The sequence below is a fragment of the Plecotus auritus genome, assembly GCF_963455305.1.
Source record: "Plecotus auritus genome assembly, chromosome: 5".
NCBI classification, from domain to species: domain Eukaryota; kingdom Metazoa; phylum Chordata; class Mammalia; order Chiroptera; family Vespertilionidae; genus Plecotus; species Plecotus auritus.
Genome location: NC_137776.1, coordinates 9,959,051 through 9,970,469, shown reverse-complemented (window position 1 = coordinate 9,970,469; position 11,419 = coordinate 9,959,051). Strand labels below are relative to the sequence as shown.

The window sequence follows — 11,419 nt, the reverse complement described above, 5'->3', positions numbered from 1 at the left end:
GTTGTGGGTTCAATTCCCAGTTGGGGCAGGTATGGGAGGAAACTGTTTGATGTTTCTTTCTCATATCGATGCTTCTCTCTCTCTATCCCTTCCCCCTCTCTCTAAAAATCAACAAAACATATCCTCAGGTGAGGATTAAAAGATAAAAAAGCTGAAATTATCATTGACATTTGGGAAATACCTTATATATTGCTCTGGTTTGAGAATTTTAAGGGCAATCATAAACTCTTTTATCTTCTAAAGAAAAGATAAATTTAAGACACATGGATGGACCAAGGTGTAAATGTTGAAGGATCATCTCTGGGAATCTGAAAAAGATAAAGGTAAATGGTTACTAATACAATGTTGTTATACTGAACAAACAAAACAGAAACAGAGAACAAACTGATGACTGTCAGGTGGAAGGAGGCTTGGGGGCTGGGTGAAAAAGGTGAAGGGATTAAGAAGTATAAACTGGCAGTTACAAAATAGTTATGGGGGTGTCAAGTACAATATAGGGAGTATAGTCAATAATATTGTAATAACTGATGTATGGCATCAGTTGGACATGAGAGATATGGGGGGATCGCTTCATAAGTTATATAAATGTCTAACTGTACTGTACTGTACACCTGAAACTAATATAATACTGAATGTCAACTGTAATTGAAAAATAAAAAACAAAAAATGTATTAAATGGGTCAAAGAAGAGAATCTGAAAATCACTGCAGTAAAATAAAAGCTGGAATTCAGAGCTGCAAAAATAAAAAAGAGGTCCAAATTCTGCTGGCGTGTCCACCTAGCCTTTGTCTCTGTCCCCCTACCATGCCTGGAGCACAGTCATGACTCCTGGGAGCAGCCAGCATCCGTGACCAGGAGACCAAAAGCCCCCTCTCAGGACCCGGAGTGGGTGGGGGAAGCAGGACCAGGGAAGCAGCCTGGGTCCTGATGGCATCACTGGACTGCCTTGGGCTCCAGAACTTCCTTTTGTTTCAGAAAAAGAAATTTCTTTTCTGTTTGTTATATGAAAAATGTTGTAATTCAGAAGAAAAATTGTTTGTTTTTTTTAAAAAAGAACAAGTCAGTATCCATTTTATTCTTACCAAAATCTTATAATTTTCACATTTCTTTCAAACCTTGAGTCATAAATCTCCTCATTCTCATAATGTTTGGGGATAAAATGCATCTTTTTTTTTTTAAAATATATTTTATTGATTTTTTACAGAGAGGAAGGAAGAGGGATAGAGAGTTAGAAACATCGATCAGCTGCCTCCTGCACACCTCCCACTGGGGATGTGCCCGCAACCAAGTTACGTGCCCTTGACCGGAATCGAACCTGGGACCCTTCAGTCCGCAGGCTGACGCTCTATCCACCGAGCCAAACCGGTTTTGGCATAAAATGCATCTTAAAGCCAGAAGCCCTGTAATGTCAAAGGCCTAAACTGCAGTTTAATGTTATACCAGACTCATTTAGGGCTGCAGTAAGCAGTTGAATACAGAAATAGTCTCTGATAGTTCTAGATGTATTTTCAGCAGCTAAAAAAATGAAACTGTGTTCTTTTAACATGTGCCCAGTGACTTGATATTTTCATTAAAAATTTTTTATTAGTTTGCTTGAAAGATACTTTCCGAATAATTGACCAGATCAGATATCTATTTAATCTAATTTGGTTATCGAGGCAATTCAAATACCACATCAACTGCATTCTGACCAAATGTTTAAAGAAATAACCTACCATGCCCATTTGCTATTTTTAAAAAATTTATCTTTATTGTTGCAAGTATTACAGATGTCCCCTATCCCCCCTTTTTTTGAAATCAAGGAAGAAATAAAAACCACCTGGAAACAAACGAAAATATATACCATTTGCTATCAGCACTGACTCAATTGAGTGTGCTTTTCTTTGGGGCTGGAAACAATGAAACCTCATTTTAAGAGGTTCACTCACTTTGCAGGCAGCTGCTTTGGAGCATCTAGGAAGCAGCAAGTGGAGGAAAAAAGAGAATTTCCATTGGAAAAGACTAACCTGCCCTAGAATTCGTAACAGATACCAAATTCATACCGAGACCCTGAAAGCCATGGAAAAGGGATCCCAGCAGGGGCCTCTCCTCGCCACCCTTACCATGTCAGTGAACTGATCCACACAAGCCATCCGAATCTCCTCAGGCGTCGCTGGGCTGTTTAGGGTGAAGGTGTTGGCCAACCCCCTCTCTCTTCGGGCAGCAGCCACTGCATCGTATATGGCGAAGAACACGGAGGTTCCCATGAACATTCCAGCCTCACCCAATCCCTGAGAAGGAGGGCAGAAGGCCGTCAGGAAGGCATGGCTCCTTCAGGATTACTAGTTGGTGTTGACACACACACAAGCACTCGCACACTCTCATGCACACGCATTTCCTCTGGCTTTATAACCCTCAGAGTGGGGTGCATCTGAATTGCCAGAACCCATCCCCCCATGCCGATAGGTGTGTGTGGGGAGTAGTCAATGAAAATGCCCCAGGACATCAGGGTAGCAGGGCAGCTAAAAACACCTGTTTCCCTGCCCAGGTCAAGAAGACCAGGAGCCCTTGGTGCCCTCTAGAGTACTTTAATTTGGCCTCTAGACCAGAGATTTCCACCTGGTGTGTTGTGGCTGAAAATCGTTGCTCTAGGCCAGTGATTGGCAAACTCATTAGTCAACAGAGCCAAATATCAACAGTACAACGATTGACATTTCTTTTGGGAGCCAAATTTTTTAAACTTAAACTTCTTCTAATGCCACTTCTTCAAAATAGACTCGCCCAGGCCGTGGTATTTTGTGGAAGAGCCACACTCAAGGGGCCAAAGAGCAGCCGCATGTGGCTTGCGAGCCCCAGTTTGCCAACCACGGCTCTAGGCCATTTGTGTTTAATTCAAACCCTCAGCAAAAGAACCACAATCTTTGTAGCTGAGCTTGAAAGAAAGTGAGGTGTTGCCTCTGAAGAGTGGACGTTGAAATTCTCTTTGTGCTCACTTCCCTGGCGAGTGCTGCATGATTTTGAATGAACAGTGTGAGGGCATTATATTTTGAATAATCCTCCTTTGCTTCTTGTACTCTTTTTTCTTTCTTCAAAGGAGTCTGGTCCTTGGTCTGTGTCCAGGGCCTTAGTAGAGAGATGGGACAAAGGGCCCAAAGCAGATAAAGACTACCCCAGGCTGTGGTTTTTACTCTGAGGCAAATGTGGAGGAAAAGGTGCAGCTGGCAAAAGAAGGGGTTTCCTGTGAGGTGAGGAGGAGGGGGCGAGAGCAGAGAGGTCCTGTGCCCTATTTGGAGCACAACTGGCAGGGAGGGGCTAGACCCCAAGAGGCAGGGTTGTGTCAGGACAGTCTTTAGAGATATCCCTGGCCAAGTCTGGTGCAGAAGTGGAGAGAGGGCCTATTCATATAGAAAGTCTCATCTTCCTCCCAACTCTGACCTACTCCTGAGAAACAGAGGTAGTTTCCTGAAAACCCGAGGTTGAAGTTGCCATGAGTCTGGCCAGATGTGGGCTCAGGATGGCACTTAAGTTGGAGAAGGTGTGCTTTTGTACATGTGTTGGACAATCTTTGCTGCAAGTCTACATGGGTCAGTTAGACCCCACTGCGTGGAGCATGTGTGTCAACACCTCTTATATCAGTGGCTATTAATAACTCAGACAAATCAACCTCAGTGAGAAACTTGTTTGAAAGCCCTTTCTGACTTGGGGAGAGGGTGGGCAGAGGCATTGTGAGGAAGAAAGAACTGAGTCTGGAGGACATGTGGGAAGGGTGCAGAAAAGAAGGCTCTGGGCTGGGGAAATTGGCCTACAACTTCAGCTTTACCTCCCAGTGGCACTTAGCCTCATGAACCAAGATGTTTGACTTCTTGTTTTATTTAAATATATTTCATGATCTCTCTCAAGAATGAAGACTCCACTTGGGGTTCTGAAGGCAGTGAGTACACTCTGCCATGAGTTTGCTCTCCCCTCCCCCATCTCCCTCTGGGACCTGCAATTCCAAGAAGAAAGAAAATTCAGCAGACTGTTTCATTATTTCTTGAAGGAGCAGGTTATTATGGGCTGAACGGTGCTCCTCTCCAATTTACATGTTGAAGTCCTAACCGCTAGTACTCAATATGTGACTGTAATTGGAGATAAGGTCTTTAGAGAGGTAATTTAGTTAAAATGAGGTCTTTAGGGTGTGCTTTTAAGAAAAAGAAATTAGGACGAGAGAGAGAGAGAGAGAGAGAGAGAGAGAGAGAGAGAGAGAGAGAGAGAGAGAGAGAGAGATCCGATATATGTGCCATATAGAAAGATGATCATGTGAGGACACAATGAGAATGGACATCTGCAAGCCAAAGAGAAATCTCCGAATAAATTAAGCCTTGATCTCACACTTCCAGCCTCCAGAACTGTGAGTGAATATATCTCTGTTGCTTAAGCCACCCCAACTGGTATTTTGTTATGGCAGCGCTGGCAAACGAATAGAGGTGTTGAGTTCTTACCTTGGATGAGTAAATGGCTATGGGATTTCGGGACCGCACCAAAGTAACATAGAACTCTTCTGGTATTTCTGTGACGGTGGGGATTTTGTAGTCATCAGGACCCCGAGAATAAAGCACACCTTCTGGGGAGTATTTCAGTTCCTCTATGGTATATAATCCCATGCCTTGGATAAATGCTCCTTCAATCTACAGGCAAAAATGTCACAGTTTATAAGCATATGATGTTGGTTGAAAATATATCCCAATGTGATTGCAAATGGAGCTCTGAACCATAGTAAGTCATTCTTGAAAGCATTGCAGTGAACTTACAAAGGGTCTTTCAGCATCTGCTGCTTGCCATCCTGCCTGGCCCCAGCATTATCTCTTCTTGCCCAGGTACCTCACATTCCAGGGACTCAGCACTCGTCAAGTTCTGGGGGATTCTCCAAGCCCAGCAGATTCATTCAACCCTCCAATTCTTGGTAAGGGCAGTTTCTCTCTTTACTGCTCCCCACCTCAGCTTGTCCACTTGGCAAACTCCTATTTCTCTCCTCTCTCTCTCTCTCTCTCTCTCTCTCTCTCTCTCTCTCTCTCTCTCCACTCGGTCTCTCACTGGTTTACAAGCATTATGAGGTTTGGCCTTCTTGTGTTCTGTTCTTAGCATAGTGCCTGGTACATACATTCTCAAAAAATGTTCATTGAATTATATGAAAAAGAAGCTAACGTTAAAGGAATGTGAACGAAGTAAATGTAAATGGAACTGGGGCACTATATTTATTATACTATCTGGATTTTTTTGCTTCCTTTTATAAATTATGATGGAGAGTAGATCAGACTTAAACAAGGTGGGTTGAAAAAATATTTTAATTAAATTAAATATGTTTTATTAAAAGCCATTTGAGTTCTACTTACAAACTACTATGCTTTGAGGAAAAAGGGTTTATAGTCCCCTTTAAAGGGGATATCTGCCTCAATGTTAAAAAATTGAAGGAGAGTTACATGTTGCATTCTTTTAAATTCAAAATTACAGAATAAAGTAAACAAATTTAAATGCTAAATTTGGATATTTCCAAATGCTTGCCCCTAAAGGAAAAGATTAAAGTCCAAGAGTTCCAGTCTAACACATTTCTGGTTTTTTCTTTCCTTTCCCAATGGGACAAATGTATGGTTTTTCTGATCATAACATTTCCCTTTTGGCCTTTGCTTAATCAATAAAGAGGCAGGAACAAGCTGGTAGGAGCAGATAGGAAGGCGAAGGAGAGGTGGGGCCTGAGGCCAGCTGTGGGTGTCAAACTTTACAGACTTAGGATGAATTTCAGGTGCAGGTTAAATGGGCAGATTACACATCCCCACCCAGCAAACTTTTGATGGAGAAGTGGGTCTGGGTGGGCACAGGGACCCACATTTCCAATAAACATGGTAGGTGCTTTTGTTGCTGAGTCAGAGGCCGCACTTTGAGAAACACTGAGGGACCAATTAAATTGCCCCTCAGCCCATTGGCCAATCTCAGTCAGCCAGCTCCTTAGGAGTCAGGAAGGCAGGAAGCTGTTGGCAGATGAAACCACATGTCTGTCTATTGGGTTTGAAGCCAAATGCTCAACCTGTCCAGCTACTCAGGTCTAAACTGGGGCCTGGTTGGCAGGTTGGGGGTGCACTGATGTGGCTGGCCTGTTGGCCCCACTTTGAGTAACAAGGCTACAGGGGGGAAGCAAAGCTACACCAACAGCAGGAAAGGCTTTAACTTAAAGCTTAAAAAGATTTTGGGTGTGTTAATTTACTTACTTGTGAGATATAAATCAGAAATTCAGCCAGAGAGAAATTGTTTTTAAGCATTTCTTTTCCCCTTATATTTCTCTAAATTGTTCAGTCTACTTAAATTCAATGTGTATATGAATATGAATGGGGCTTTATTATTATGCACTTATATAATATCCCCTAGTTATAAACATTAATATTTGTTGAATAAAAATTAGAAGGCATGGAGAATTATAAAGCAGGATAAATCACACATATTTCTGCCACATAAAGACAACCACTGCTAACTTTTACTTGAATTTTCTTTCAATTTTTTTAATCTATTTGTGTGTGTGCAATATATGACATATATTGCAGAGTACTTGTAGTAGGTATAAGCATTTGGAGAACTCTGGGAAATAATGTTCTGAATGGAATTGACCCAAAGACCCCACGGGGCGGTCTGGTGCCACGCACCTGCCCGATGTCCAGGGCTGGGTTTATGCTGAAAGCGGCGTCCATGAAGATGTCCGTCCTAAGGAGCTGTGCCAAGAGAACATGCAGAATGGAAAAGATTATTTAAAAACTAGAGGCCCAGTGCACGAAATTCATGCATGGGGGTGGTGGGGGGTGTCCCTCAGCCCAGCATGCACCCTCTCCAATCTGGGACATCCTTCTCACAATCTAGGACTGCTGACTCCCAACTGCTCACCTGCCTGCCTTCCTGATTGCCCCTAAACACTTCTGCCTGCCAGCCTGATCACCCCCTAACCACTCCCCTGCCAGCCCGATTGCCCCTAACTGCCCTCCCCTGCCAGCCTGGTCACCCTTAACTGCCTTCCCTTGCTGGCCTGGTCCCCCAAAACTGCCCTCCCCTGCAGGCCTGGTCCCCCCCAACTGCCCTCCCCTGCTGACCCTGTCACCCCTAACTGCCCTCCCCTGCCAGCCTGGTCATCCCTAACTGCCTTCCCCTGCTGGTCTGGTCCCCCCAACTGCTCTCCCCTGCAGGCCTGGGTCCCCCCAAACTGCCCTACCCTGCAGGCCTGGTCCCCCCCAACTGCCCTCCCCTGCAGGCCTGGGTCCTCCCCAACTGCCCTTCCCTGCAGGCCCAGTCGCCCCCAACTTCCTTCCCCTGCAGGCCTGGTCAGCCCCAACTTACTTTCCTTGCAGGCCTGGTCCACCCCAACTGCCCTCCCCTGCAGGTCTGGGTCTCCCCCCCCCCCCAACTGCCCTTCCCTGCAGGCTTGGTTGCCCTCAACTTCCCTCCTCTGCCAGCCTCGTCACCCCTAACTGCCCTCCCCTGCAGGCTTGATCGCCCCCAACTGCTCTCCCTTGCAGGCCTGGTCCCTCCCAACTGCCCTCCACTGCTGGTCATCTTGTGGTGGCCATCTTGTGTCCACATGGGGGCAGCCATCTTGTGTGTTGGAGTGACAGTCAATTTGCATATTACTCTTTTATTAGATAGGTGCACAGGTGGGGGCCGGCTGGTTTGCCCTGAAGGGTGTCCCGGATCAGAGTGGGGGTTCCCTTGGGGCATGGGGCGGCCTGGGCAAGGGGCCTGTGGTGGTTTGCAGGCCAGCCACGCCCCCCAGCAGTCCAAGCATAGGCCAGGGCCAGCTGGAAGCAGGTATCTAGGATTTATTTTATCTTCTATAATTGAAACTTTGTAGCTTTGAGCAGAGGCCAGGGCAGACCAAGGTGGACGGGAAGCTTGGCTTCCTCCGTCGCTGAGGGCAACCCAAGCCTCCTGCTTGCTCCAGCTCCGTGGCGGCCGCCATCTTAGTTGGGTTAATTTGCATACTCGTTCTGATTGGCTGGTGGGCGTAGCAGAGTGATGGTCAATTTGCATGTTTCTCTTTTATTAGTGTAGATAGATCTTCACTACAACTATCTACTGGTCCCCGGTTCCCCACGGGCAGGGTCAGGGTGATTATTATCCACACATAGAAAATGTGTCCATAGACACACTCTGTGAAGGTGGGGAACACCCACCCCCCTCTCTACCTTGTGAGCCCCAGTCAGACAGTCGACTTCCACCTCAGAACAGGTTGCTCCATAAACAAAATATGGGTAAGGCTCCCCTTCCTCCTTCTCCCAGTCCATATAAGTCTGGTAGCCTCTGCGAAGAGAAACCCGAGGGAAAGAAAGGCTCCTTCCCCTCTTGTGGTCTGATCCTGGGTGGCGCTCTGGGTCCTGGAGATGAACAGAGCTCTCACCCCAGCACCGAAGGCCTCTCTCACCTTCTCCTCCTCCTCCAAGGGTCCCAGCCCAGACACAGGAAGAAGGCCCATTGGTGTCTGAGCCCTACTTTCCACCATGCAGCTACTGTGCTAGGTCACAGGGGTGTTCCTTCTGGCTGAGAAACCGCTGAGGCGCCAAGGGTCCCTGGCCTCCCCGAGCTCTCCTCCCACATCCCCCGGCCCACGACTGAAGGGCTGACACCAGGCACAGCTGAGCACCAGTAATTAGCAGGTATCTGTTCATGAGGAGCCCACGCCATCCCTGACTAAGTGTCATCTACACCAACGTAAAAGCATCCTTTACTTGTAATATCCTGTAGTGGACAGGCTGATGGTTTCTTCGTAGGCTTTCGCAATCTGAAAGGGATGATTGACACAAATAAATGTAAGTGTGGGGACAGCAGTGAAATTCCGTGCTGGGCTTGCCTCCTCTGTGTGCAGCACCCTCTGCGCCTTCACCCCGAGCGAGACTGAGGCTGCGTATACGCACAGGCCGTGCTTCCCAAGGGCGCTGCCTATGGCAGCTCGAGCTGCGCCCTGGGACCCTGTAGAGCCGCACAGTGTAAAGTTTATTATTTTGTCACCCTTTTTGGTGTTTTAAATTAGAGAGAGGGAGAGACTAGGCCTTATTCATATGCAATAGGCGTATACACAGGTAGGTGTATCTGTACATACACATATACAAACACATGTGTACAGAAGTGTCTCTGTGTGCATGTATGTATCTATGTAGTATGTGTGTATGTATTTTTACCCAGCTTTTTTCCATGTAATTTGATTGGCTGTCTCAGTATATTATATCACCTTCCCTGCCGGAGTAAACTGGGTAGAGTTGGAAATAATAATAATGATGAGAATTGTAATAATTATTATTAAAAACAGAGTAACCTTTTGCTAACAGAGATTGCTGCTGTGATCTCCATTGCTCGGGGGGGGAAACCCAGGCCCTGAGGCTGGGCGGAGCCTGCGCCCAGAGGGGCAGTGACAGCGCAGGGCGCCGCGCCACGTGTGTTCCACGGCAGAGCTAGGCCGCTGTCACGTGGTGAGAAACGAGGCTCTTCAGTGAAGCCACGGGATGGACACAGACTCCCTCTCACTCTCAGAAAAGCAGAAGCGAGTGCTAGTAAATGCTTTGCTTCTTGCGTGGGCACCACCAACCAGCCACGTGCTGAGGGCTTTACCTACCTATCCGGATGCATTTGCCTTCTCTGGCAGGATAAGGCAGACCACTCACCCAGTCCTTCCAGCTTCCCTCCGGGTTTTTCCTGATGACTGGCTGGAGACGGGCCATGAGAATTTGGCAAGCATTCTAAAAATAAGTATAAGCCAGGCAGAGAAAGGTAAATATCACATGATCTCACTCATTTATGGAATATAATGAACAACATAAACTGATGAACAAAAACAGGTCCAGAGACAGAGAAACATCGATCAGACCATCAAACCTCAGAGGGAAGGTAGGGGAGGGTGGGGGTAAGGGGGAGAGATCAACCAAAGGACTTGTATGCATGCATATAAGCATAACCAATGGACACAGACACCAGGGGGTTGAGGGCATGAGTGGGGGGTAGGGGGGCAATGGGGGAATAAGGACACATATGTAATACCTTAATTAACAAAGAAATTAAAAAAATAAGTATTTGAAATGACATGGGAAATGAAAGGCACAGGGAGTAGCAAAATATTCAATATTTAAATCAATTCAAACGTAGATGCCAGTTTGTAAACTGCTTCCTAGTCCTTCAGGCGGAATTTCTCAAACTTGAACAATGTATGGAACCCCTTTGAAAGAAACAAATATTCTTGTGGATCCTGCAGTGTTAAAATTATTTTTTACTAGAGGCCCGGTGCACGAAATTTGTGCACGGAGGGGGGATGGTGTCCCTCAGCCCAGCCCGCACCCTCTCCAATCTGGGACCCCTCCTGGACTGCTGGCTCCCAACTGCTCGCCTGCTTGCCTTCCTGATTGTCCCTAACCGCTTCGGCCTGCCAGCTTGATCACCCCCTAACCACTCCCCTGCCAGCCTGATTGATGCCTAACTGCTCCCCTGCCAGCCTGGTCGCTCCTAACTGCCCTCCCCTGCAGGCCTGGTACCCCCCAACTGCTCTTCCCTGGAGGCCTGGGTCCCCCCCAACTGCCCTTCCCTGCAGACCCAGTCACCCCCAACTTCCCTCCTCTGCCGGTCAGGTCACCCCTAACTGCCCTCCCCAGCAGGCTTGATTGCCCCCAACTGCCCTCCCTTGCAGGCCTGGTCCCTCCCAACTGCCCTCCCCTGCTGGCCATCTTGTGGTGGCCATCTTGTGTCCACATGGGGGCAGGATCTTTGACCACATGGAGCAGCCATCTTGTGTGTTGGAGTGATGGTCAATCTGCATATTACTCTTTTATTAGATAGGATAGAGGCCTGGTGCATGGGTGGGGGCCAGCTGGTTTGCCCTGAAGGGTGTCCCGGATCAGGATGGGGGTTCCCTTGGGGTGTGGGGAGGCCTGGGCGAGGGGCCTGTGGTGGTTTGCAGGCCGGCCATGCCCCCTGGTGACCCAAGCGGAGGCCCTGGGATATGGGATTTATTTATCTTCTACAATTGAAACTTTGTAGCCTGGAGTGGAGCCAAGCCTTCTGCTCACTCCGTGGTGGCAGCCATTTCTGTTGGGATTTATTTATCTTCTATAATTGAAACTTTGTAGCATTGAGTGGAGGCCTGGGCCAGCAAGGGCAGGCAAAAGGCTTGGCTTCCTCCATTGCCAGGGAAACCCAAGCCTCCCTCCTGCTCTCTGTGGCTGCAAGCCATCTTGGTTGGGTTTATTTGCATATTCCCTCCTGATTGGCTGGTGGGCATGGCTGATGGGCATGGCTTGTGGGTGTAGCGGAGGTATGGTCAATTTGCATATTACTCTTTTATTAGATAGGATTATAAAGTTGTTTAAATACATGCTAACATAAAGCTAGGTAGAGCTGCCTTAGGGTTATAGCTCTTTTATGTCTACAAAGGAAAAACCAAAATGAC

The 11,419-nt window shown here is 47.2% G+C and overlaps 1 protein-coding gene across 1 annotated transcript in view; it reads right to left on the bottom strand.

The window, feature by feature from the left end:
• Positions 1-254: 254 nt before the first annotated feature.
• The window catches only part of LOC308248554 (aldehyde oxidase 4-like), a gene marked incomplete at both ends in the record, with an annotated part of 76,749 nt that continues 65,584 nt past the window's right edge, over positions 255-11,419 (bottom strand). The window contains 7 exons of the mRNA XM_080668670.1: positions 255-308; positions 2,103-2,270; positions 4,461-4,646; positions 6,651-6,716; positions 8,178-8,292; positions 8,718-8,770; positions 9,648-9,722. Of these exons, the coding sequence (XP_080524796.1) occupies positions 255-308; positions 2,103-2,270; positions 4,461-4,646; positions 6,651-6,716; positions 8,178-8,292; positions 8,718-8,770; positions 9,648-9,722 (717 nt within the window). The remainder of the gene's footprint in view (positions 309-2,102; positions 2,271-4,460; positions 4,647-6,650; positions 6,717-8,177; positions 8,293-8,717; positions 8,771-9,647; positions 9,723-11,419) is intronic.